Consider the following 27,850-nt stretch of genomic DNA (forward strand, 5'->3'; position numbering starts at 1 on the left):
TCAAATCTGTATATTTCATATGATCTATATGATCTTAAAATTTAAATTTCTCCGATGTTTTCCCTATTGTTGCTTGCTTATATTATGACAGCCTAGTCCTTCAGTTGGCTGCTATATTCACTTCCATTGGCTCTTAATAAAAGCACTACAACAGGTAAGAAACCTCTGTGTTCCATTGAAGTAAACTGCTTTATTTCAAAAATGGCAAAAGATAATACAATCGTACACTTTGTTAAAAACATATAACTATTTGAATAACTGCTAAAATCACACATGCTGCTGACAGCCAGCTGTTACATCCTCAGCATTATGACATCACCAAGTGATTGTGATGTCACTGTAGGATATAGGGACAGCAGCAGCTGGGTTAGGTCAGTTGATGGTTGGATAGTGTTTCGTGCACTTCTGCTTGCCTGACGCTGTTATTTCTCAAAAGTAGCTGTTCGCTACGCGGTGTTTCTGAGTGTCCGCACTCAAACTGAGCGACCATGAAGTTCCCTCGCTCAATTTTGATTTCTCTGTTTCTGTATGTAGCAGAGACAATCTTAGGCCTGTACTTGAGCAGCACATACAGCACTGCAGTGCACAGAATTTGGTTGTACTTGACCCTCCTATTCTGTCTTCTGCCCTGCCTTCTGGTACAGATCTGTTTTGTCTGCTTCCACATGGAATTCTTTGATGACAGATCCCTGGAACATCTGTTTCATCTCCTGCAGCTGGGACCTCTGTTCAGGTGAGTGAGGAGGGAAGGTGCCCTGTATTTAGATAGATACCACATCAGTGAGCCAGTGCTTTAGGTACATGGCACAGTGTCTATTGTAAAAGAAATGAAAACCGCTGATGATTCCATGCCATTTATTTATATAGTGCCCACAGATTCCATAGCGCTGTTAGAATAAGGGATAGACAAAATATTTCACAAAGAACATTTAGAATGAAATCACCAATAACACGGATTAAAGCATATTTCTACAGAAGGAAAAGATGGTCTGCTCTTGTGAGCAATTAGGAAGCAATAGATGAATAAAGCAATCAAATACAAGTGTCACAGATTTTGTATATGGCATCTGCTTACAAGTTATCACAATGTGATCCGTTGCAACTTAATGTTACGTGGTTTCATGCGCCGTCAGAGTTCAAAGGTTTCAGGCCCCTTGAAAATGTATTGAATTTTCACTGACTCCCTCCCACTAAACCCGGACAACAAACGTGTTCTCATTTTAGATGGGTAAAAGGCGTTCCATTTAATATTTGTAACTTTGATAGTACAAAGAGTGGGAACAGGGGATATTTTGAAGGGAATGATTGTGTTTTGTAGAAAAGTGATACATACCGAGATATCATTTAAATACATAGAGTTTGAGTTGAATCTAAAATCTCAGCCACTATTGAGTTTATGGTTTTATGTGTGCTTCTTGGCCAGATTATATTTGAACAGGAGATATGCAGGGGGCTGGGGAGATGACTAGAAGGCGCGATGTTTTGGGTCAGGTTTGGGTGAAAGCATTTATCTAATGATGCAGGGCAGTAATAGTTTTCATTGTGTTAAATGGAACCTCACCCCATGTGGCTGTAATGTTCTGTCCAGTGTTAATAATGAGTGAACCCTATTTCTTCCTATACTTTGCAGGTGTGTGCAAGTTCTCCGCCTTTACTTCATTAATGGAAAATCAGAGGATCCATACAACACCCTCATTAAGAGGAAGCAGCTGTCTGAAGATGGATGTTGTGTTGAGGTGGAACATGAGGTTGGTCGCGTCGATATGCTGCTGTCCAAACACAGTTCTGCTTTCCGCTGGGCCTCCTTCATCCAAGCTTTCCTTGGGTCAGCACCTCAACTGATACTACAGCTGTATATTTCCATCTCACAACAGCATATAAGCCTATGCAGATGTAAGACAACATTTCTTTGTCGTTTCTTTGTCAATATAGAATGTGGAATGAATACATATTTTTGCAGTCATTAAAAAAGAACTTTGATGCAAGAATGAAAGAAAAAAACGACATTTGATAGATTTTCAGTAGAGAGTAAATTGTTGGAGAACAGGACAAACAGTTAAGAGTGCTTGAAAATGGATATTTAAAAAATGTCTTCGTAGCTTTAACTAGTAATTTAGGATACGTTATTTGCTGCATAAAGAAATCTAGTCACACACAAATTGTATGTGCAGAAATGCCCCAGTGATTAAGGACTATATTTTTTCTTCATAAATGCATATCATTTACACATACATTTATCAAACTGTCAATCAAGTGCCATTTGTCTTAATGTTTACTAATTGGAATTGTCCTTTCCTTTTCTGATTTTCTTCAGGCATGCTTATGAGTATCTCTCTGCTGTCCGTTACGTATGGAGCGTTACAGTGCAACATCCTGGCCATTCGAATTAATTACGAGGACTATGATTTCACCTTTCGACCAGCTGCCTACCTCTGCTTATTGCTTTGGAGATTCCTTGAGATTTCCAGCAGAGTCGTCGTGCTTGGCCTCTTCAGCTCCGTTTTCAAAACATGGACCCTGTGTGTGGTGGCCTTAAACCTGTTGACTTTTATGCTCTACTCATGGATCAGTTTTTGGAAGAATAAGTCATCGGGAAACAACAAGAATGGTTTGAGCAAGTGTAGGACTGCTACTGAGCGTGCTGTACTGAACATCCTGTACTCTGTGACGAGCATTTTCTGCTGGTGTCCGATTCAGGTCGAGCTCAGTGAGCCCGACCTGATTACCAAATCAAACAATTGGTGTCGCATCACCATGTATTATATGCTCAGACATATTGAAAACACCGTCCTGATTTTCTTATGGTACATCTATCAAACAGATGTTTACTCGCTCATAGGTAGCTCTTTCTTGGTCGCACTGCTCCTGGTGGGTTATACCATATCGATGCTCTTCATGCTGATTTTTTATCAGTTCTTGCACCCCTGCAGGACGCTTTTCACATCTAGTTTTGTAGGTGGCCTGACGTCAGGCTTAAAGAGTCTTTGTTGTGTGTGCAAACCTTCAAGAGCCCCAACAAATGAACATAGCTCCGAGGTCTGTGAGCCTTAGAACTGACAAGATGAGATTTACATCAATGCAAAGGAGTTTATCTGTGTTCATTGGGAAGCTACTCTACTACAGACTCTCGAAGCAGAAGCCGACAAAATGGACAGAATGCAGAGAGCATTAGGGGATATATAAGGACACAAGAAAACTAATATACCACATCTGTGTCTTCCCTAAATAAAGTGTTCTGAATGGCAATATTAAGAATGAAAGTGTTTTTTTGTTTGTTTGTTTTTTATTCTAAAAGCTTTATTATTAAATGAAAACTGAATGCACTTGGTGAACTACATTCAGGATGGACTGCCTGTAGCTACCAACTGTTTTATATAATTACAAGGCGGCTATATGCCAGCTACTTGTTACTTTGACAGACATCAAACTAGGTAACAAAGTATGATACAAAATACAGTTAATAGCTAAATAGGGACCTCTGTCCATTCTCCATCAACAGTAGTTGTTTCTGTAAGTATTGAAGCATAGCTCTCAGGGTTTTTTTTTTATCCCAGAGCCCAGGGTTTTGGGAGTCAAATCTACTATATATTTAAATATATATATTAGTTATTTTAGTTATTAAAACTCCTGAAACTCATTGTGAGTATGCAAGGTTAACGAGTACTCACTGATGCTTTTTGTATAGTAACACTTCTCTGCATTATCTGAAAACCCTGCACTGTTAGCGTGGTAATTATCAAGGGTCTACTGGCTCAAGAACCTTTTGAGTAATAATGTTTCACAAACGATTTTTGATAGAGGCACCTGCAGGCCCGGACTGGCCATCGGGCACACCGGGCGTTTGCCCGGTGGGCCGGGCCACGGCAGGGCCGCATTGACTTAGGGGCTGTCAAAAACATCGGGGTTTTTTTAACTTTATTTAACATCCTCCATGTTAAATAAAGTTTTTTTTAACTTTATTTAACATGGAGGATGTTAAATAAAGTTGAAAAAAACCCCGATGTTTTAATTTAAACCCTGTGCGGCGGCAAACCCCTAAGGCCGGCCCTGGTGGGGGCTTCCCGGCCCCTTAGAGCAGGACCGGCTTTTGGGGTGTGCGACCGCACAGGGCGTCACACTCTAGGGGGCGGTCCGCACCGGGTGCCGCTCATCAGGGGGTGCCAACTTGCGGCACCCGGCACCCCTCCAGAGACGGACAGTAATGTCCGCCGCTGGAGGAGCAGGCTCGCAAGGGAGCGGTATCGGAGGTCTTTAACAGACCTCCGGTTCCCTTGAGTGATTTTAAGCCGGGTTCAACCCGGCTTAAAATCACTCAAGGGAGCCGGAGGTCTGCTAAAGACCTCCGATACCGCTCCCTTGTGATCCGCGCGGCAACAGCTGCTGTGCGCCGGGGTTTGTTGTTAGATCCCGGCGCACAACACTGAAGCCGCGCCCACCGCTGTCCGTGCCCTCTGAACCGGAAGAAGACAGAGAAGACAGAAGAACTGAAGAAGAGGAGCGAAGAGGAGGAAAAGGAGCTGTAAGGAGAAAAGAGGAAAGGTAGGAAAATATTCAGTGAGAGTGGATTAGTATATATGTGTGGATTGGTGTATGTGTGGATTGGTGTATGTGTGGATTGGTATATATGTGTGGATTGGTATATACGTGTGGATTGGTATATACGTGTGGATTGGTATATACGTGTGGATTGGTATATACGTGTGGATTGGTATATACGTGTGGATTGGTATATGTGTGTGGATTGGTATATACGTGTGGATTGGTATATAGGTGTGGATTGGTATATAGGTGTGGATTGGTATAGGTGTGGATTGGTATATATGTGTGGATTGGTATATATGTGTGGATTGGTATATATGTGTGGATTGGTAAGTGTGTGAGAGTGATGGGTGTTATGCTGTACCATTTCCAATGTCTTTTTCATGATCTAATTATGCTCTAAAAGTACATCATAACTCCCATCACTCTATACTGTTCCATACAGTGGCAGAGCTGGGAGGCAGAGGCCTTGCACCCTCACCGCAGGACTCCTGAAAGGTAAGTGAACTTCAAAGAGGGAGAGGGTAGATAGTTAGGAGGGGGTAGATAGGGAGAAGGGCGTGAGACGGGGGAAAGGGGGTAGATAGGGGAGAAGGGAGTGAGAAGGGGTAGATGGGGCAGAAGGGAGTGAGAAGGGGTAGATAGGGCAATCATACTCCTATCATGCCAAGTCTGCGAGTACATCCTGGAATCTGGGTATGCCTGGGCATGATAGGAATGTGATTGCTGTTAACAATCATATATATATACATATAATATTGTTTTTTAATTGTTTTGTCCTATTTTGGTGTGTTACTTACTTAAAATAAAAGGGTTTTTTTATGGTGTGGGGAGGTCATATTCGGTTTCGGACAGGTAAATGCTGCATTTTCGGTTTCAGTCCAGAATTCGTTTCGGTGCATCCCTACTACTAAGCCAGACAATGAAGTGGTAGGCCTACACCACAACAATGTTTGGCGTAGTATATAGTGATTGGGGTTATGCTGCACTATTGTCAATGTCTGGCTCAATGTATAGTGATAGGGATTACGCTGTACCACTGTCAATGTGTGCCTCAGTATATAGTGATAGGTGTTATGCTGTACCACCGTCATTGTCTGCCTCAGTATATAGTGGTAGGTGTTATGCTGTACCACCGTCAATTTCTGCCTCAGTATATAGTGATAAGTATTATGCTGTACCACCGTCAATGTCTGCCTCAGTATATAATGATAACAGTGAGAAGAGGCAGAGGTGGTAGATAGTGATACAGGGGGATAGATAGTGAGAAAGGGGAGTTTTGTTACAAGTTTTTATTCCTTTCTTTTTTTGGGATGGGGGGGGCACCAGAGGAGTAGTCCGCACAGGGCGCCAGAACACCTAAGGCCGGCTCTGCCTTAGAGTGGCGGACCCGGTTGCAGTTGCGGCGGGCTTAAGGGGCTCTGCCTTAATGCGGCCATATAGGCCCAGTCAGTCCGGTCCTGACTGGGCCTATTTTAAGGTAGGAGCCTGGAGCTGCAGCTCCATCAGCCCCTAAGTCAATCCTGCCCTGCCACAGGCGCGGTCGCAGTTGCTGCTTGCTCTGGCAACAAGGTAAATAGGGTAAGGGAAGGGGCTGCAGTGAGAAGGGGCAGAGTTGGGTTAGGTAGTGAGAAAGGGGGAGAGGGGATAGATAGAGGCGGTACATATTGAGAAGTGGGGAAGGGGGTTACATAGTGAAAAGGGGGAACATAGTGAGAAGGGGCAGATAAGATGATGAGAGGGGGTAGTGTGAATGCGTATGAGAATGAATGAATAAATGTGTGGATGAATTGTGTGAATGCGTATGACAATTAATGAATTCATGTGTGGATGAATTGCTTGAATGATTTGTGAGACTGCATTAATGAATGTGTTAATGATTTGTGTGAATGATTAAATGCAAAGATGGTACATGAAGGGTGGGCTTTAACAATAAATAAATAAATAAATATGGGCTGCTCAGGCTTAAATGCCCGGGCCTATTTTTTGTCCCAGTCCGGGCCTGGGCACCTGTAATGATCAGATATAATGAGCCAACTTGGATTTTGTTTTAACAGCAGTTTCCCTTTTAAGGCTGAGTATCATTAAGGTTTCTTACCTGTTGTAAGAACATTATAGCTAATAAATATAGAAAGGGAGGAACACGCTAAGAACCATATGAATTCATGTGTTGAGGTGTGTTTTCAAATGACCAATATGTACATAGGACAAAGCAAGGAATCGGTGGACAACTAGCAAGTACAATTTAAAACCACCTTTGTATGCAGCTAGCTGCGTTTGAAGGCAAGGCAAGCCATGTAAGGGGTAGGGCTAGCTCCTGATAAGTGTGATATAGGGGGAGTGGAGAAAGAAGAAGGTCAACTGGAGACCAAAGGTAGTGGTCCTTCATAATATTTATATATATCGGCAGCAGGGTCTAATATTAGGCTCTGAAATCATGTAGTGGAAAAGATAAGGTATTGTGTTGTTTACACTATAATATTTATTTCAAGGATTAGTCGTACTAAATTGTGGCTTCAGGCTTCCCATGTTCAATGATCAAGTATTGTATTGTCCAATAACAAAAGTATCATTCCATAGCACATTATATATGTTTTTTCAGTGGTATGATTTAATGGTGGAAATTATAAATGCCCCCCCAGTTTGACTGTGGTATCTTGTGTGCCCCCCCTATATATTGTTTCTAGAGTCGCCACTATTCCCAGTCCTGCCCTAATTTTGCAATGTGCATTGTATTACTATCCTCCTTAATCCCATTTAGTTTATAAAGAGCATCCTCTAAATACGGGATAATATTCCACAGTAGTATACAAGGTGCATGATATTTTTATAGTACCATCAATTCATCACAATTTAGCTGTGTTTATTATTATTATTATTAAATAAATGCTACATGGTTTCTTAGCATTTCTACCACATAAATTACTTGATTTCAAGAAAATAACCACTTATTACATATAATTATTTCTTCATTTTATTGAGAAATCACATTTGTCTGGATCCCAGGTCCCTTGATGCTTGTAATTACTTGATTCTGTGGCATGGGATATTTTGGGGCAATTCATTCTGGAGTTTAAGGGTTTAGTTGACTTTACGGGTGCCTGTTTTAATTGTCAAACAAGATTTTAAGTGAATGAAACAAAATTCACTGTATTTGTTGTTGGTCCGTTTAAAAGTATACTACGTTAATACTTTCAATTTACTAGCAACTAATATTAACAATTCTAAAAAATAAATTTTTAACATGTTACCCACATTTTGGTGTTATTCCACCTAAAACATTGAAAATTTTGATAATGAATTCAGAAGTTAAACAAAAACATTTTTAGTAATACATGTTTTCACTCGATAACATTAGTGAGATCGATGATCTCGTAACTGCCCTATTATTTCTGGCACCATGGCCTAGAAGCCTTTTTTGTTAGGTCTGACTTCATTCAACCAAGCGTTAGTATGTATTTCTATGTTTGTTTCGTTTTCTACATAAGAAATCACATATATCAAATCTGTATATTTCATATGATCTATATGATCTTAAAATTTAAATTTCTCCGATGTTTTCCCTATTGTTGCTTGCTTATATTATGACAGCCTAGTCCTTCAGTTGGCTGCTATATTCACTTCCATTGGCTCTTAATAAAAGCACTACAACAGGTAAGAAACCTCTGTGTTCCATTGAAGTAAACTGCTTTATTTCAAAAATGGCAAAAGATAATACAATCGTACACTTTGTTAAAAACATATAACTATTTGAATAACTGCTAAAATCACACATGCTGCTGACAGCCAGCTGTTACATCCTCAGCATTATGACATCACCAAGTGATTGTGATGTCACTGTAGGATATAGGGACAGCAGCAGCAGGGTTAGGTCAGTTGATGGTTGGATAGTGTTTCGTGCACTTCTGCTTGCCTGACGCTGTTATTTCTCAAAAGTAGCTGTTCGCTACGCGGTGTTTCTGAGTGTCCGCACTCAAACTGAGCGACCATGAAGTTCCCTCGCTCAATTTTGATTTCTCTGTTTCTGTATGTAGCAGAGACAATCTTAGGCCTGTACTTGAGCAGCACATACAGCACTGCAGTGCACAGAATTTGGTTGTACTTGACCCTCCTATTCTGTCTTCTGCCCTGCCTTCTGGTACAGATCTGTTTTGTCTGCTTCCACATGGAATTCTTTGATGACAGATCCCTGGAACATCTGTTTCATCTCCTGCAGCTGGGACCTCTGTTCAGGTGAGTGAGGAGGGAAGGTGCCCTGTATTTAGATAGATACCACATCAGTGAGCCAGTGCTTTAGGTACATGGCACAGTGTCTATTGTAAAAGAAATGAAAACCGCTGATGATTCCATGCCATTTATTTATATAGTGCCCACAGATTCCATAGCGCTGTTAGAATAAGGGATAGACAAAATATTTCACAAAGACCATTTAGAATGAAATCACCAATAACACGGATTAAAGCATATTTCTACAGAAGGAAAAGATGGTCTGCTCTTGTGAGCAATTAGGAAGCAATAGATGAATAAAGCAATCAAATACAAGTGTCACAGATTTTGTATATGGCATCTGCTTACAAGTTATCACAATGTGATCCGTTGCAACTTAATGTTACGTGGTTTCATGCGCCGTCAGAGTTCAAAGGTTTCAGGCCCCTTGAAAATGTATTGAATTTTCACTGACTCCCTCCCACTAAACCCGGACAACAAACGTGTTCTCATTTTAGATGGGTAAAAGGCGTTCCATTTAATATTTGTAACTTTGATAGTACAAAGAGTGGGAACAGGGGATATTTTGAAGGGAATGATTGTGTTTTGTAGAAAAGTGATACATACCGAGATATCATTTAAATACATAGAGTTTGAGTTGAATCTAAAATCTCAGCCACTATTGAGTTTATGGTTTTATGTGTGCTTCTTGGCCAGATTATATTTGAACAGGAGATATGCAGGGGGCTGGGGAGATGACTAGAAGGCGCGATGTTTTGGGTCAGGTTTGGGTGAAAGCATTTATCTAATGATGCAGGGCAGTAATAGTTTTCATTGTGTTAAATGGAACCTCACCCCATGTGGCTGTAATGTTCTGTCCAGTGTTAATAATGAGTGAACCCTATTTCTTCCTATACTTTGCAGGTGTGTGCAAGTTCTCCGCCTTTACTTCATTAATGGAAAATCAGAGGATCCATACAACACCCTCATTAAGAGGAAGCAGCTGTCTGAAGATGGATGTTGTGTTGAGGTGGAACATGAGGTTGGTCGCGTCGATATGCTGCTGTCCAAACACAGTTCTGCTTTCCGCTGGGCCTCCTTCATCCAAGCTTTCCTTGGGTCAGCACCTCAACTGATACTACAGCTGTATATTTCCATCTCACAACAGCATATAAGCCTATGCAGATGTAAGACAACATTTCTTTGTCGTTTCTTTGTCAATATAGAATGTGGAATGAATACATATTTTTGCAGTCATTAAAAAAGAACTTTGATGCAAGAATGAAAGAAAAAAACGACATTTGATAGATTTTCAGTAGAGAGTAAATTGTTGGAGAACAGGACAAACAGTTAAGAGTGCTTGAAAATGGATATTTAAAAAATGTCTTCGTAGCTTTAACTAGTAATTTAGGATACGTTATTTGCTGCATAAAGAAATCTAGTCACACACAAATTGTATGTGCAGAAATGCCCCAGTGATTAAGGACTATATTTTTTCTTCATAAATGCATATCATTTACACATACATTTATCAAACTGTCAATCAAGTGCCATTTGTCTTAATGTTTACTAATTGGAATTGTCCTTTCCTTTTCTGATTTTCTTCAGGCATGCTTATGAGTATCTCTCTGCTGTCCGTTACGTATGGAGCGTTACAGTGCAACATCCTGGCCATTCGAATTAATTACGAGGACTATGATTTCACCTTTCGACCAGCTGCCTACCTCTGCTTATTGCTTTGGAGATTCCTTGAGATTTCCAGCAGAGTCGTCGTGCTTGGCCTCTTCAGCTCCGTTTTCAAAACATGGACCCTGTGTGTGGTGGCCTTAAACCTGTTGACTTTTATGCTCTACTCATGGATCAGTTTTTGGAAGAATAAGTCATCGGGAAACAACAAGAATGGTTTGAGCAAGTGTAGGACTGCTACTGAGCGTGCTGTACTGAACATCCTGTACTCTGTGACGAGCATTTTCTGCTGGTGTCCGATTCAGGTCGAGCTCAGTGAGCCCGACCTGATTACCAAATCAAACAATTGGTGTCGCATCACCATGTATTATATGCTCAGACATATTGAAAACACCGTCCTGATTTTCTTATGGTACATCTATCAAACAGATGTTTACTCGCTCATAGGTAGCTCTTTCTTGGTCGCACTGCTCCTGGTGGGTTATACCATATCGATGCTCTTCATGCTGATTTTTTATCAGTTCTTGCACCCCTGCAGGACGCTTTTCACATCTAGTTTTGTAGGTGGCCTGACGTCAGGCTTAAAGAGTCTTTGTTGTGTGTGCAAACCTTCAAGAGCCCCAACAAATGAACATAGCTCCGAGGTCTGTGAGCCTTAGAACTGACAAGATGAGATTTACATCAATGCAAAGGAGTTTATCTGTGTTCATTGGGAAGCTACTCTACTACAGACTCTCGAAGCAGAAGCCGACAAAATGGACAGAATGCAGAGAGCATTAGGGGATATATAAGGACACAAGAAAACTAATATACCACATCTGTGTCTTCCCTAAATAAAGTGTTCTGAATGGCAATATTAAGAATGAAAGTGTTTTTTTGTTTGTTTGTTTTTTATTCTAAAAGCTTTATTATTAAATGAAAACTGAATGCACTTGGTGAACTACATTCAGGATGGACTGCCTGTAGCTACCAACTGTTTTATATAATTACAAGGCGGCTATATGCCAGCTACTTGTTACTTTGACAGACATCAAACTAGGTAACAAAGTATGATACAAAATACAGTTAATAGCTAAATAGGGACCTCTGTCCATTCTCCATCAACAGTAGTTGTTTCTGTAAGTATTGAAGCATAGCTCTCAGGGTTTTTTTTTTATCCCAGAGCCCAGGGTTTTGGGAGTCAAATCTACTATATATTTAAATATATATATTAGTTATTTTAGTTATTAAAACTCCTGAAACTCATTGTGAGTATGCAAGGTTAACGAGTACTCACTGATGCTTTTTGTATAGTAACACTTCTCTGCATTATCTGAAAACCCTGCACTGTTAGCGTGGTAATTATCAAGGGTCTACTGGCTCAAGAACCTTTTGAGTAATAATGTTTCACAAACGATTTTTGATAGAGGCACCTGCAGGCCCGGACTGGCCATCGGGCACACCGGGCGTTTGCCCGGTGGGCCGGGCCACGGCAGGGCCGCATTGACTTAGGGGCTGTCAAAAACATCGGGGTTTTTTTAACTTTATTTAACATCCTCCATGTTAAATAAAGTTTTTTTTAACTTTATTTAACATGGAGGATGTTAAATAAAGTTGAAAAAAACCCCGATGTTTTAATTTAAACCCTGTGCGGCGGCAAACCCCTAAGGCCGGCCCTGGTGGGGGCTTCCCGGCCCCTTAGAGCAGGACCGGCTTTTGGGGTGTGCGACCGCACAGGGCGTCACACTCTAGGGGGCGGTCCGCACCGGGTGCCGCTCATCAGGGGGTGCCAACTTGCGGCACCCGGCACCCCTCCAGAGACGGACAGTAATGTCCGCCGCTGGAGGAGCAGGCTCGCAAGGGAGCGGTATCGGAGGTCTTTAACAGACCTCCGGTTCCCTTGAGTGATTTTAAGCCGGGTTCAACCCGGCTTAAAATCACTCAAGGGAGCCGGAGGTCTGCTAAAGACCTCCGATACCGCTCCCTTGTGATCCGCGCGGCAACAGCTGCTGTGCGCCGGGGTTTGTTGTTAGATCCCGGCGCACAACACTGAAGCCGCGCCCACCGCTGTCCGTGCCCTCTGAACCGGAAGAAGACAGAGAAGACAGAAGAACTGAAGAAGAGGAGCGAAGAGGAGGAAAAGGAGCTGTAAGGAGAAAAGAGGAAAGGTAGGAAAATATTCAGTGAGAGTGGATTAGTATATATGTGTGGATTGGTGTATGTGTGGATTGGTGTATGTGTGGATTGGTATATATGTGTGGATTGGTATATATGTGTGGATTGGTATATACGTGTGGATTGGTATATACGTGTGGATTGGTATATACGTGTGGATTGGTATATACGTGTGGATTGGTATATACGTGTGGATTGGTATATGTGTGTGGATTGGTATATACGTGTGGATTGGTATATAGGTGTGGATTGGTATATAGGTGTGGATTGGTATAGGTGTGGATTGGTATATATGTGTGGATTGGTATATATGTGTGGATTGGTATATATGTGTGGATTGGTAAGTGTGTGAGAGTGATGGGTGTTATGCTGTACCATTTCCAATGTCTTTTTCATGATCTAATTATGCTCTAAAAGTACATCATAACTCCCATCACTCTATACTGTTCCATACAGTGGCAGAGCTGGGAGGCAGAGGCCTTGCACCCTCACCGCAGGACTCCTGAAAGGTAAGTGAACTTCAAAGAGGGAGAGGGTAGATAGTTAGGAGGGGGTAGATAGGGAGAAGGGCGTGAGACGGGGGAAAGGGGGTAGATAGGGGAGAAGGGAGTGAGAAGGGGTAGATGGGGCAGAAGGGAGTGAGAAGGGGTAGATAGGGCAATCATACTCCTATCATGCCAAGTCTGCGAGTACATCCTGGAATCTGGGTATGCCTGGGCATGATAGGAATGTGATTGCTGTTAACAATCATATATATATACATATAATATTGTTTTTTAATTGTTTTGTCCTATTTTGGTGTGTTACTTACTTAAAATAAAAGGGTTTTTTTATGGTGTGGGGAGGTCATATTCGGTTTCGGACAGGTAAATGCTGCATTTTCGGTTTCAGTCCAGAATTCGTTTCGGTGCATCCCTACTACTAAGCCAGACAATGAAGTGGTAGGCCTACACCACAACAATGTTTGGCGTAGTATATAGTGATTGGGGTTATGCTGCACTATTGTCAATGTCTGGCTCAATGTATAGTGATAGGGATTACGCTGTACCACTGTCAATGTGTGCCTCAGTATATAGTGATAGGTGTTATGCTGTACCACCGTCATTGTCTGCCTCAGTATATAGTGGTAGGTGTTATGCTGTACCACCGTCAATTTCTGCCTCAGTATATAGTGATAAGTATTATGCTGTACCACCGTCAATGTCTGCCTCAGTATATAATGATAACAGTGAGAAGAGGCAGAGGTGGTAGATAGTGATACAGGGGGATAGATAGTGAGAAAGGGGAGTTTTGTTACAAGTTTTTATTCCTTTCTTTTTTTGGGATGGGGGGGCACCAGAGGAGTAGTCCGCACAGGGCGCCAGAACACCTAAGGCCGGCTCTGCCTTAGAGTGGCGGACCCGGTTGCAGTTGCGGCGGGCTTAAGGGGCTCTGCCTTAATGCGGCCATATAGGCCCAGTCAGTCCGGTCCTGACTGGGCCTATTTTAAGGTAGGAGCCTGGAGCTGCAGCTCCATCAGCCCCTAAGTCAATCCTGCCCTGCCACAGGCGCGGTCGCAGTTGCTGCTTGCTCTGGCAACAAGGTAAATAGGGTAAGGGAAGGGGCTGCAGTGAGAAGGGGCAGAGTTGGGTTAGGTAGTGAGAAAGGGGGAGAGGGGATAGATAGAGGTGGTACATATTGAGAAGTGGGGAAGGGGGTTACATAGTGAAAAGGGGGAACATAGTGAGAAGGGGCAGATAAGATGATGAGAGGGGGTAGTGTGAATGCGTATGAGAATGAATGAATAAATGTGTGGATGAATTGTGTGAATGCGTATGACAATTAATGAATTCATGTGTGGATGAATTGCTTGAATGATTTGTGAGACTGCATTAATGAATGTGTTAATGATTTGTGTGAATGATTAAATGCAAAGATGGTACATGAAGGGTGGGCTTTAACAATAAATAAATAAATAAATATGGGCTGCTCAGGCTTAAATGCCCGGGCCTATTTTTTGTCCCAGTCCGGGCCTGGGCACCTGTAATGATCAGATATAATGAGCCAACTTGGATTTTGTTTTAACAGCAGTTTCCCTTTTAAGGCTGAGTATCATTAAGGTTTCTTACCTGTTGTAAGAACATTATAGCTAATAAATATAGAAAGGGAGGAACACGCTAAGAACCATATGAATTCATGTGTTGAGGTGTGTTTTCAAATGACCAATATGTACATAGGACAAAGCAAGGAATCGGTGGACAACTAGCAAGTACAATTTAAAACCACCTTTGTATGCAGCTAGCTGCGTTTGAAGGCAAGGCAAGCCATGTAAGGGGTAGGGCTAGCTCCTGATAAGTGTGATATAGGGGGAGTGGAGAAAGAAGAAGGTCAACTGGAGACCAAAGGTAGTGGTCCTTCATAATATTTATATATATCGGCAGCAGGGTCTAATATTAGGCTCTGAAATCATGTAGTGGAAAAGATAAGGTATTGTGTTGTTTACACTATAATATTTATTTCAAGGATTAGTCGTACTAAATTGTGGCTTCAGGCTTCCCATGTTCAATGATCAAGTATTGTATTGTCCAATAACAAAAGTATCATTCCATAGCACATTATATATGTTTTTTCAGTGGTATGATTTAATGGTGGAAATTATAAATGCCCCCCCAGTTTGACTGTGGTATCTTGTGTGCCCCCCCTATATATTGTTTCTAGAGTCGCCACTATTCCCAGTCCTGCCCTAATTTTGCAATGTGCATTGTATTACTATCCTCCTTAATCCCATTTAGTTTATAAAGAGCATCCTCTAAATACGGGATAATATTCCACAGTAGTATACAAGGTGCATGATATTTTTATAGTACCATCAATTCATCACAATTTAGCTGTGTTTATTATTATTATTATTAAATAAATGCTACATGGTTTCTTAGCATTTCTACCACATAAATTACTTGATTTCAAGAAAATAACCACTTATTACATATAATTATTTCTTCATTTTATTGAGAAATCACATTTGTCTGGATCCCAGGTCCCTTGATGCTTGTAATTACTTGATTCTGTGGCATGGGATATTTTGGGGCAATTCATTCTGGAGTTTAAGGGTTTAGTTGACTTTACGGGTGCCTGTTTTAATTGTCAAACAAGATTTTAAGTGAATGAAACAAAATTCACTGTATTTGTTGTTGGTCCGTTTAAAAGTATACTACGTTAATACTTTCAATTTACTAGCAACTAATATTAACAATTCTAAAAAATAAATTTTTAACATGTTACCCACATTTTGGTGTTATTCCACCTAAAACATTGAAAATTTTGATAATGAATTCAGAAGTTAAACAAAAACATTTTTAGTAATACATGTTTTCATTCGATAACATTAGTGAGATCGATGATCTCGTAACTGCCCTATTATTTCTGGCACCATGGCCTAGAAGCCTTTTTTGTTAGGTCTGACTTCATTCAACCAAGCGTTAGTATGTATTTCTATGTTTGTTTCGTTTTCTACATAAGAAATCACATATATCAAATCTGTATATTTCATATGATCTATATGATCTTAAAATTTAAATTTCTCCGATGTTTTCCCTATTGTTGCTTGCTTATATTATGACAGCCTAGTCCTTCAGTTGGCTGCTATATTCACTTCCATTGGCTCTTAATAAAAGCACTACAACAGGTAAGAAACCTCTGTGTTCCATTGAAGTAAACTGCTTTATTTCAAAAATGGCAAAAGATAATACAATCATACACTTTGTTAAAAACATATAACTATTTGAATAACTGCTAAAATCACACATGCTGCTGACAGCCAGCTGTTACATCCTCAGCATTATGACATCACCAAGTGATTGTGATGTCACTGTAGGATATAGGGACAGCAGCAGCAGGGTTAGGTCAGTTGATGGTTGGATAGTGTTTCGTGCACTTCTGCTTGCCTGACGCTGTTATTTCTCAAAAGTAGCTGTTCGCTACGCGGTGTTTCTGAGTGTCCGCACTCAAACTGAGCGACCATGAAGTTCCCTCGCTCAATTTTGATTTCTCTGTTTCTGTATGTAGCAGAGACAATCTTAGGCCTGTACTTGAGCAGCACATACAGCACTGCAGTGCACATAATTTGGTTGTACTTGACCCTCCTATTCTGTCTTCTGCCCTGCCTTCTGGTACAGATCTGTTTTGTCTGCTTCCACATGGAATTCTTTGATGACAGATCCCTGGAACATCTGTTTCATCTCCTGCAGCTGGGACCTCTGTTCAGGTGAGTGAGGAGGGAAGGTGCCCTGTATTTAGATAGATACCACATCAGTGAGCCAGTGCTTTAGGTACATGGCACAGTGTCTATTGTAAAAGAAATGAAAACCGCTGATGATTCCATGCCATTTATTTATATAGTGCCCACAGATTCCATAGCGCTGTTAGAATAAGGGATAGACAAAATATTTCACAAAGACCATTTAGAATGAAATCACCAATAACACGGATTAAAGCATATTTCTACAGAAGGAAAAGATGGTCTGCTCTTGTGAGCAATTAGGAAGCAATAGATGAATAAAGCAATCAAATACAAGTGTCACAGATTTTGTATATGGCATCTGCTTACAAGTTATCACAATGTGATCCGTTGCAACTTAATGTTACGTGGTTTCATGCGCCGTCAGAGTTCAAAGGTTTCAGGCCCCTTGAAAATGTATTGAATTTTCACTGACTCCCTCCCACTAAACCCGGACAACAAACGTGTTCTCATTTTAGATGGGTAAAAGGCGTTCCATTTAATATTTGTAACTTTGATAGTACAAAGAGTGGGAACAGGGGATATTTTGAAGGGAATGATTGTGTTTTGTAGAAAAGTGATACATACCGAGATATCATTTAAATACATAGAGTTTGAGTTGAATCTAAAATCTCAGCCACTATTGAGTTTATGGTTTTATGTGTGCTTCTTGGCCAGATTATATTTGAACAGGAGATATGCAGGGGGCTGGGGAGATGACTAGAAGGCGCGATGTTTTGGGTCAGGTTTGGGTGAAAGCATTTATCTAATGATGCAGGGCAGTAATAGTTTTCATTGTGTTAAATGGAACCTCACCCCATGTGGCTGTAATGTTCTGTCCAGTGTTAATAATGAGTGAACCCTATTTCTTCCTATACTTTGCAGGTGTGTGCAAGTTCTCCGCCTTTACTTCATTAATGGAAAATCAGAGGATCCATACAACACCCTCATTAAGAGGAAGCAGCTGTCTGAAGATGGATGTTGTGTTGAGGTGGAACATGAGGTTGGTCGCGTCGATATGCTGCTGTCCAAACACAGTTCTGCTTTCCGCTGGGCCTCCTTCATCCAAGCTTTCCTTGGGTCAGCACCTCAACTGATACTACAGCTGTATATTTCCATCTCACAACAGCATATAAGCCTATGCAGATGTAAGACAACATTTCTTTGTCGTTTCTTTGTCAATATAGAATGTGGAATGAATACATATTTTTGCAGTCATTAAAAAAGAACTTTGATGCAAGAATGAAAGAAAAAAACGACATTTGATAGATTTTCAGTAGAGAGTAAATTGTTGGAGAACAGGACAAACAGTTAAGAGTGCTTGAAAATGGATATTTAAAAAATGTCTTCGTAGCTTTAACTAGTAATTTAGGATACGTTATTTGCTGCATAAAGAAATCTAGTCACACACAAATTGTATGTGCAGAAATGCCCCAGTGATTAAGGACTATATTTTTTCTTCATAAATGCATATCATTTACACATACATTTATCAAACTGTCAATCAAGTGCCATTTGTCTTAATGTTTACTAATTGGAATTGTCCTTTCCTTTTCTGATTTTCTTCAGGCATGCTTATGAGTATCTCTCTGCTGTCCGTTACGTATGGAGCGTTACAGTGCAACATCCTGGCCATTCGAATTAATTACGAGGACTATGATTTCACCTTTCGACCAGCTGCCTACCTCTGCTTATTGCTTTGGAGATTCCTTGAGATTTCCAGCAGAGTCGTCGTGCTTGGCCTCTTCAGCTCCGTTTTCAAAACATGGACCCTGTGTGTGGTGGCCTTAAACCTGTTGACTTTTATGCTCTACTCATGGATCAGTTTTTGGAAGAATAAGTCATCGGGAAACAACAAGAATGGTTTGAGCAAGTGTAGGACTGCTACTGAGCGTGCTGTACTGAACATCCTGTACTCTGTGACGAGCATTTTCTGCTGGTGTCCGATTCAGGTCGAGCTCAGTGAGCCCGACCTGATTACCAAATCAAACAATTGGTGTCGCATCACCATGTATTATATGCTCAGACATATTGAAAACACCGTCCTGATTTTCTTATGGTACATCTATCAAACAGATGTTTACTCGCTCATAGGTAGCTCTTTCTTGGTCGCACTGCTCCTGGTGGGTTATACCATATCGATGCTCTTCATGCTGATTTTTTATCAGTTCTTGCACCCCTGCAGGACGCTTTTCACATCTAGTTTTGTAGGTGGCCTGACGTCAGGCTTAAAGAGTCTTTGTTGTGTGTGCAAACCTTCAAGAGCCCCAACAAATGAACATAGCTCCGAGGTCTGTGAGCCTTAGAACTGACAAGATGAGATTTACATCAATGCAAAGGAGTTTATCTGTGTTCATTGGGAAGCTACTCTACTACAGACTCTCGAAGCAGAAGCCGACAAAATGGACAGAATGCAGAGAGCATTAGGGGATATATAAGGACACAAGAAAACTAATATACCACATCTGTGTCTTCCCTAAATAAAGTGTTCTGAATGGCAATATTAAGAATGAAAGTGTTTTTTTGTTTGTTTGTTTTTTATTCTAAAAGCTTTATTATTAAATGAAAACTGAATGCACTTGGTGAACTACATTCAGGATGGACTGCCTGTAGCTACCAACTGTTTTATATAATTACAAGGCGGCTATATGCCAGCTACTTGTTACTTTGACAGACATCAAACTAGGTAACAAAGTATGATACAAAATACAGTTAATAGCTAAATAGGGACCTCTGTCCATTCTCCATCAACAGTAGTTGTTTCTGTAAGTATTGAAGCATAGCTCTCAGGGGTTTTTTTTTATCCCAGAGCCCAGGGTTTTGGGAGTCAAATCTACTATATATTTAAATATATATATTAGTTATTTTAGTTATTAAAACTCCTGAAACTCATTGTGAGTATGCAAGGTTACCGAGTACTCACTGATGCTTTTTGTATAGTAACACTTCTCTGCATTATCTGAAAACCCTGCACTGTTAGCGTGGTAATTATCAAGGGTCTACTGGCTCAAGAACCTTTTGAGTAATAATGTTTCACAAACGATTTTTGATAGAGGCACCTGCAGGCCCGGACTGGCCATCGGGCACACCGGGCGTTTGCCCGGTGGGCTGGGCCACGGCAGGGCCGCATTGACTTAGGGGCTGTCAAAAACATCGGGGTTTTTTTAACTTTATTTAACATCCTCCATGTTAAATAAAGTTTTTTTTAACTTTATTTAACATGGAGGATGTTAAATAAAGTTGAAAAAAACCCCGATGTTTTAATTTAAACCCTGTGCGGCGGCAAACCCCTAAGGCCGGCCCTGGTGGGGGCTTCCCGGCCCCTTAGAGCAGGACCGGCTTTTGGGGTGTGCGACCGCACAGGGCGTCACACTCTAGGGGGCGGTCCGCACCGGGTGCCGCTCATCAGGGGGTGCCAACTTGCGGCACCCGGCACCCCTCCAGAGACGGACAGTAATGTCCGCCGCTGGAGGAGCAGGCTCGCAAGGGAGCGGTATCGGAGGTCTTTAACAGACCTCCGGTTCCCTTGAGTGATTTTAAGCCGGGTTCAACCCGGCTTAAAATCACTCAAGGGAGCCGGAGGTCTGCTAAAGACCTCCGATACCGCTCCCTTGTGATCCGCGCGGCAACAGCTGCTGTGCGCCGGGGTTTGTTGTTAGATCCCGGCGCACAACACTGAAGCCGCGCCCACCGCTGTCCGTGCCCTCTGAACCGGAAGAAGACAGAGAAGACAGAAGAACTGAAGAAGAGGAGCGAAGAGGAGGAAAAGGAGCTGTAAGGAGAAAAGAGGAAAGGTAGGAAAATATTCAGTGAGAGTGGATTAGTATATATGTGTGGATTGGTGTATGTGTGGATTGGTGTATGTGTGGATTGGTATATATGTGTGGATTGGTATATATGTGTGGATTGGTATATACGTATGGATTGGTATATACGTGTGGATTGGTATATACGTGTGGATTGGTATATACGTGTGGATTGGTATATACGTGTGGATTGGTATATACGTGTGGATTGGTATATACGTGTGGATTGGTATATGTGTGTGGATTGGTATATACGTGTGGATTGGTATATAGGTGTGGATTGGTATATAGGTGTGGATTGGTATAGGTGTGGATTGGTATATATGTGTGGATTGGTATATATGTGTGGATTGGTATATATGTGTGGATTGGTAAGTGTGTGAGAGTGATGGGTGTTATGCTGTACCATTTCCAATGTCTTTTTCATGATCTAATTATGCTCTAAAAGTACATCATAACTCCCATCACTCTATACTGTTCCATACAGTGGCAGAGCTGGGAGGCAGAGGCCTTGCACCCTCACCGCAGGACTCCTGAAAGGTAAGTGAACTTCAAAGAGGGAGAGGGTAGATAGTTAGGAGGGGGTAGATAGGGAGAAGGGCGTGAGACGGGGGAAAGGGGGTAGATAGGGGAGAAGGGAGTGAGAAGGGGTAGATGGGGCAGAAGGGAGTGAGAAGGGGTAGATAGGGCAATCATACTCCTATCATGCCAAGTCTGCGAGTACATCCTGGAATCTGGGTATGCCTGGGCATGATAGGAATGTGATTGCTGTTAACAATCATATATATATACATATAATATTGTTTTTTAATTGTTTTGTCCTATTTTGGTGTGTTACTTACTTAAAATAAAAGGGTTTTTTTATGGTGTGGGGAGGTCATATTCGGTTTCGGACAGGTAAATGCTGCATTTTCGGTTTCAGTCCAGAATTCGTTTCGGTGCATCCCTACTACTAAGCCAGACAATGAAGTGGTAGGCCTACACCACAACAATGTTTGGCGTAGTATATAGTGATTGGGGTTATGCTGCACTATTGTCAATGTCTGGCTCAATGTATAGTGATAGGGATTACGCTGTACCACTGTCAATGTGTGCCTCAGTATATAGTGATAGGTGTTATGCTGTACCACCGTCATTGTCTGCCTCAGTATATAGTGGTAGGTGTTATGCTGTACCACCGTCAATTTCTGCCTCAGTATATAGTGATAAGTATTATGCTGTACCACCGTCAATGCCTGCCTCAGTATATAATGATAACAGTGAGAAGAGGCAGAGGTGGTAGATAGTGATACAGGGGGATAGATAGTGAGAAAGGGGAGTTTTGTTACAAGTTTTTATTCCTTTCTTTTTTTGGGATGGGGGGGCACCAGAGGAGTAGTCCGCACAGGGCGCCAGAACACCTAAGGCCGGCTCTGCCTTAGAGTGGCGGACCCGGTTGCAGTTGCGGCGGGCTTAAGGGGCTCTGCCTTAATGCGGCCATATAGGCCCAGTCAGTCCGGTCCTGACTGGGCCTATTTTAAGGTAGGAGCCTGGAGCTGCAGCTCCATCAGCCCCAAAGTCAATCCTGCCCTGCCACAGGCGCGGTCGCAGTTGCTGCTTGCTCTGGCAACAAGGTAAATAGGGTAAGGGAAGGGGCTGCAGTGAGAAGGGGCAGAGGGGGGTTAGGTAGTGAGAAAGGGGGAGAGGGGATAGATAGAGGCGGTACATATTGAGAAGTGGGGAAGGGGGTTACATAGTGAAAAGGGGGAACATAGTGAGAAGGGGCAGATAAGATGATGAGAGGGGGTAGTGTGAATGCGTATGAGAATGAATGAATAAATGTGTGGATGAATTGTGTGAATGCGTATGACAATTAATGAATTCATGTGTGGATGAATTGCTTGAATGATTTGTGAGACTGCATTAATGAATGTGTTAATGATTTGTGTGAATGATTAAATGCAAAGATGGTACATGAAGGGTGGGCTTTAACAATAAATAAATAAATAAATATGGGCTGCTCAGGCTTAAATGCCCGGGCCTATTTTTTGTCCCAGTCCGGGCCTGGGCACCTGTAATGATCAGATATAATGAGCCAACTTGGATTTTGTTTTAACAGCAGTTTCCCTTTTAAGGCTGAGTATCATTAAGGTTTCTTACCTGTTGTAAGAACATTATAGCTAATAAATATAGAAAGGGAGGAACACGCTAAGAACCATATGAATTCATGTGTTGAGGTGTGTTTTCAAATGACCAATATGTACATAGGACAAAGCAAGGAATCGGTGGACAACTAGCAAGTACAATTTAAAACCACCTTTGTATGCAGCTAGCTGCGTTTGAAGGCAAGGCAAGCCATGTAAGGGGTAGGGCTAGCTCCTGATAAGTGTGATATAGGGGGAGTGGAGAAAGAAGAAGGTCAACTGGAGACCAAAGGTAGTGGTCCTTCATAATATTTATATATATCGGCAGCAGGGTCTAATATTAGGCTCTGAAATCATGTAGTGGAAAAGATAAGGTATTGTGTTGTTTACACTATAATATTTATTTCAAGGATTAGTCGTACTAAATTGTGGCTTCAGGCTTCCCATGTTCAATGATCAAGTATTGTATTGTCCAATAACAAAAGTATCATTCCATAGCACATTATATATGTTTTTTCAGTGGTATGATTTAATGGTGGAAATTATAAATGCCCCCCCAGTTTGACTGTGGTATCTTGTGTGCCCCCCCCTATATATTGTTTCTAGAGTCGCCACTATTCCCAGTCCTGCCCTAATTTTGCAATGTGCATTGTATTACTATCCTCCTTAATCCCATTTAGTTTATAAAGAGCATCCTCTAAATACGGGATAATATTCCACAGTAGTATACAAGGTGCATGATATTTTTATAGTACCATCAATTCATCACAATTTAGCTGTGTTTATTATTATTATTATTAAATAAATGCTACATGGTTTCTTAGCATTTCTACCACATAAATTACTTGATTTCAAGAAAATAACCACTTATTACATATAATTATTTCTTCATTTTATTGAGAAATCACATTTGTCTGGATCCCAGGTCCCTTGATGCTTGTAATTACTTGATTCTGTGGCATGGGATATTTTGGGGCAATTCATTCTGGAGTTTAAGGGTTTAGTTGACTTTACGGGTGCCTGTTTTAATTGTCAAACAAGATTTTAAGTGAATGAAACAAAATTCACTGTATTTGTTGTTGGTCCGTTTAAAAGTATACTACGTTAATACTTTCAATTTACTAGCAACTAATATTAACAATTCTAAAAAATAAATTTTTAACATGTTACCCACATTTTGGTGTTATTCCACCTAAAACATTGAAAATTTTGATAATGAATTCAGAAGTTAAACAAAAACATTTTTAGTAATACATGTTTTCACTCGATAACATTAGTGAGATCGATGATCTCGTAACTGCCCTATTATTTCTGGCACCATGGCCTAGAAGCCTTTTTTGTTAGGTCTGACTTCATTCAACCAAGCGTTAGTATGTATTTCTATGTTTGTTTCGTTTTCTACATAAGAAATCACATATATCAAATCTGTATATTTCATATGATCTATATGATCTTAAAATTTAAATTTCTCCGATGTTTTCCCTATTGTTGCTTGCTTATATTATGACAGCCTAGTCCTTCAGTTGGCTGCTATATTCACTTCCATTGGCTCTTAATAAAAGCACTACAACAGGTAAGAAACCTCTGTGTTCCATTGAAGTAAACTGCTTTATTTCAAAAATGGCAAAAGATAATACAATCGTACACTTTGTTAAAAACATATAACTATTTGAATAACTGCTAAAATCACACATGCTGCTGACAGCCAGCTGTTACATCCTCAGCATTATGACATCACCAAGTGATTGTGATGTCACTGTAGGATATAGGGACAGCAGCAGCAGGGTTAGGTCAGTTGATGGTTGGATAGTGTTTCGTGCACTTCTGCTTGCCTGACGCTGTTATTTCTCAAAAGTAGCTGTTCGCTACGCGGTGTTTCTGAGTGTCCGCACTCAAACTGAGCGACCATGAAGTTCCCTCGCTCAATTTTGATTTCTCTGTTTCTGTATGTAGCAGAGACAATCTTAGGCCTGTACTTGAGCAGCACATACAGCACTGCAGTGCACAGAATTTGGTTGTACTTGACCCTCCTATTCTGTCTTCTGCCCTGCCTTCTGGTACAGATCTGTTTTGTCTGCTTCCACATGGAATTCTTTGATGACAGATCCCTGGAACATCTGTTTCATCTCCTGCAGCTGGGACCTCTGTTCAGGTGAGTGAGGAGGGAAGGTGCCCTGTATTTAGATAGATACCACATCAGTGAGCCAGTGCTTTAGGTACATGGCACAGTGTCTATTGTAAAAGAAATGAAAACCGCTGATGATTCCATGCCATTTATTTATATAGTGCCCACAGATTCCATAGCGCTGTTAGAATAAGGGATAGACAAAATATTTCACAAAGACCATTTAGAATGAAATCACCAATAACACGGATTAAAGCATATTTCTACAGAAGGAAAAGATGGTCTGCTCTTGTGAGCAATTAGGAAGCAATAGATGAATAAAGCAATCAAATACAAGTGTCACAGATTTTGTATATGGCATCTGCTTACAAGTTATCACAATGTGATCCGTTGCAACTTAATGTTACGTGGTTTCATGCGCCGTCAGAGTTCAAAGGTTTCAGGCCCCTTGAAAATGTATTGAATTTTCACTGACTCCCTCCCACTAAACCCGGACAACAAACGTGTTCTCATTTTAGATGGGTAAAAGGCGTTCCATTTAATATTTGTAACTTTGATAGTACAAAGAGTGGGAACAGGGGATATTTTGAAGGGAATGATTGTGTTTTGTAGAAAAGTGATACATACCGAGATATCATTTAAATACATAGAGTTTGAGTTGAATCTAAAATCTCAGCCACTATTGAGTTTATGGTTTTATGTGTGCTTCTTGGCCAGATTATATTTGAACAGGAGATATGCAGGGGGCTGGGGAGATGACTAGAAGGCGCGATGTTTTGGGTCAGGTTTGGGTGAAAGCATTTATCTAATGATGCAGGGCAGTAATAGTTTTCATTGTGTTAAATGGAACCTCACCCCATGTGGCTGTAATGTTCTGTCCAGTGTTAATAATGAGTGAACCCTATTTCTTCCTATACTTTGCAGGTGTGTGCAAGTTCTCCGCCTTTACTTCATTAATGGAAAATCAGAGGATCCATACAACACCCTCATTAAGAGGAAGCAGCTGTCTGAAGATGGATGTTGTGTTGAGGTGGAACATGAGGTTGGTCGCGTCGATATGCTGCTGTCCAAACACAGTTCTGCTTTCCGCTGGGCCTCCTTCATCCAAGCTTTCCTTGGGTCAGCACCTCAACTGATACTACAGCTGTATATTTCCATCTCACAACAGCATATAAGCCTATGCAGATGTAAGACAACATTTCTTTGTCGTTTCTTTGTCAATATAGAATGTGGAATGAATACATATTTTTGCAGTCATTAAAAAAGAACTTTGATGCAAGAATGAAAGAAAAAAACGACATTTGATAGATTTTCAGTAGAGAGTAAATTGTTGGAGAACAGGACAAACAGTTAAGAGTGCTTGAAAATGGATATTTAAAAAATGTCTTCGTAGCTTTAACTAGTAATTTAGGATACGTTATTTGCTGCATAAAGAAATCTAGTCACACACAAATTGTATGTGCAGAAATGCCCCAGTGATTAAGGACTATATTTTTTCTTCATAAATGCATATCATTTACACATACATTTATCAAACTGTCAATCAAGTGCCATTTGTCTTAATGTTTACTAATTGGAATTGTCCTTTCCTTTTCTGATTTTCTTCAGGCATGCTTATGAGTATCTCTCTGCTGTCCGTTACGTATGGAGCGTTACAGTGCAACATCCTGGCCATTCGAATTAATTACGAGGACTATGATTTCACCTTTCGACCAGCTGCCTACCTCTGCTTATTGCTTTGGAGATTCCTTGAGATTTCCAGCAGAGTCGTCGTGCTTGGCCTCTTCAGCTCCGTTTTCAAAACATGGACCCTGTGTGTGGTGGCCTTAAACCTGTTGACTTTTATGCTCTACTCATGGATCAGTTTTTGGAAGAATAAGTCATCGGGAAACAACAAGAATGGTTTGAGCAAGTGTAGGACTGCTACTGAGCGTGCTGTACTGAACATCCTGTACTCTGTGACGAGCATTTTCTGCTGGTGTCCGATTCAGGTCGAGCTCAGTGAGCCCGACCTGATTACCAAATCAAACAATTGGTGTCGCATCACCATGTATTATATGCTCAGACATATTGAAAACACCGTCCTGATTTTCTTATGGTACATCTATCAAACAGATGTTTACTCGCTCATAGGTAGCTCTTTCTTGGTCGCACTGCTCCTGGTGGGTTATACCATATCGATGCTCTTCATGCTGATTTTTTATCAGTTCTTGCACCCCTGCAGGACACTTTTCACATCTAGTTTTGTAGGTGGCCTGACGTCAGGCTTAAAGAGTCTTTGTTGTGTGTGCAAACCTTCAAGAGCCCCAACAAATGAACATAGCTCCGAGGTCTGTGAGCCTTAGAACTGACAAGATGAGATTTACATCAATGCAAAGGAGTTTATCTGTGTTCATTGGGAAGCTACTCTACTACAGACTCTCGAAGCAGAAGCCGACAAAATGGACAGAATGCAGAGAGCATTAGGGGATATATAAGGACACAAGAAAACTAATATACCACATCTGTGTCTTCCCTAAATAAAGTGTTCTGAATGGCAATATTAAGAATGAAAGTGTTTTTTTGTTTGTTTGTTTTTTATTCTAAAAGCTTTATTATTAAATGAAAACTGAATGCACTTGGTGAACTACATTCAGGATGGACTGCCTGTAGCTACCAACTGTTTTATATAATTACAAGGCGGCTATATGCCAGCTACTTGTTACTTTGACAGACATCAAACTAGGTAACAAAGTATGATACAAAATACAGTTAATAGCTAAATAGGGACCTCTGTCCATTCTCCATCAACAGTAGTTGTTTCTGTAAGTATTGAAGCATAGCTCTCAGGGTTTTTTTTTTATCCCAGAGCCCAGGGTTTTGGGAGTCAAATCTACTATATATTTAAATATATATATTAGTTATTTTAGTTATTAAAACTCCTGAAACTCATTGTGAGTATGCAAGGTTAACGAGT

The 27,850-nt window shown here is 41.0% G+C and overlaps 4 protein-coding genes across 4 annotated transcripts; all 4 read left to right on the forward strand.

Annotated features, from left to right (window-relative positions):
* Positions 1-488: 488 nt before the first annotated feature.
* Positions 489-3,051, forward strand: LOC149289217 (endoplasmic reticulum membrane adapter protein XK-like). Its single transcript, XM_089490879.1, has 3 exons — positions 489-733; positions 1,631-1,893; positions 2,315-3,051. Exons 1-3 carry the CDS (start codon positions 489-491, stop codon positions 3,049-3,051), a joined length of 1,245 nt encoding a protein of 414 aa, XP_089347005.1.
* Positions 3,052-8,527: 5,476 nt separating this feature from the next.
* Positions 8,528-11,090, forward strand: LOC149289218 (endoplasmic reticulum membrane adapter protein XK-like). The gene is made up of 3 exons (XM_089490880.1): positions 8,528-8,772; positions 9,670-9,932; positions 10,354-11,090. The coding sequence occupies exons 1-3, from the start codon at positions 8,528-8,530 to the stop codon at positions 11,088-11,090; spliced, it is 1,245 nt and encodes a 414-aa protein (XP_089347006.1).
* A 5,493-nt stretch (positions 11,091-16,583) lies between these two features.
* LOC149289219 (endoplasmic reticulum membrane adapter protein XK-like) lies at positions 16,584-19,146 on the forward strand. Its single transcript, XM_089490881.1, has 3 exons — positions 16,584-16,828; positions 17,726-17,988; positions 18,410-19,146. The coding sequence occupies exons 1-3, from the start codon at positions 16,584-16,586 to the stop codon at positions 19,144-19,146; spliced, it is 1,245 nt and encodes a 414-aa protein (XP_089347007.1).
* A 5,530-nt stretch (positions 19,147-24,676) lies between these two features.
* LOC149289220 (endoplasmic reticulum membrane adapter protein XK-like) lies at positions 24,677-27,239 on the forward strand. The gene is made up of 3 exons (XM_089490882.1): positions 24,677-24,921; positions 25,819-26,081; positions 26,503-27,239. The coding sequence occupies exons 1-3, from the start codon at positions 24,677-24,679 to the stop codon at positions 27,237-27,239; spliced, it is 1,245 nt and encodes a 414-aa protein (XP_089347008.1).
* The last annotated feature ends 611 nt before the right edge of the window (positions 27,240-27,850 follow it).

Source organism: Sceloporus occidentalis, unplaced genomic scaffold (genome assembly GCF_023333645.1).
Source record: "Sceloporus occidentalis isolate IW3139 unplaced genomic scaffold, rSceOcc1.0.p SCAF_47, whole genome shotgun sequence".
In the NCBI taxonomy this organism is placed as follows: Eukaryota; Metazoa; Chordata; class Lepidosauria; order Squamata; family Phrynosomatidae; genus Sceloporus; species Sceloporus occidentalis.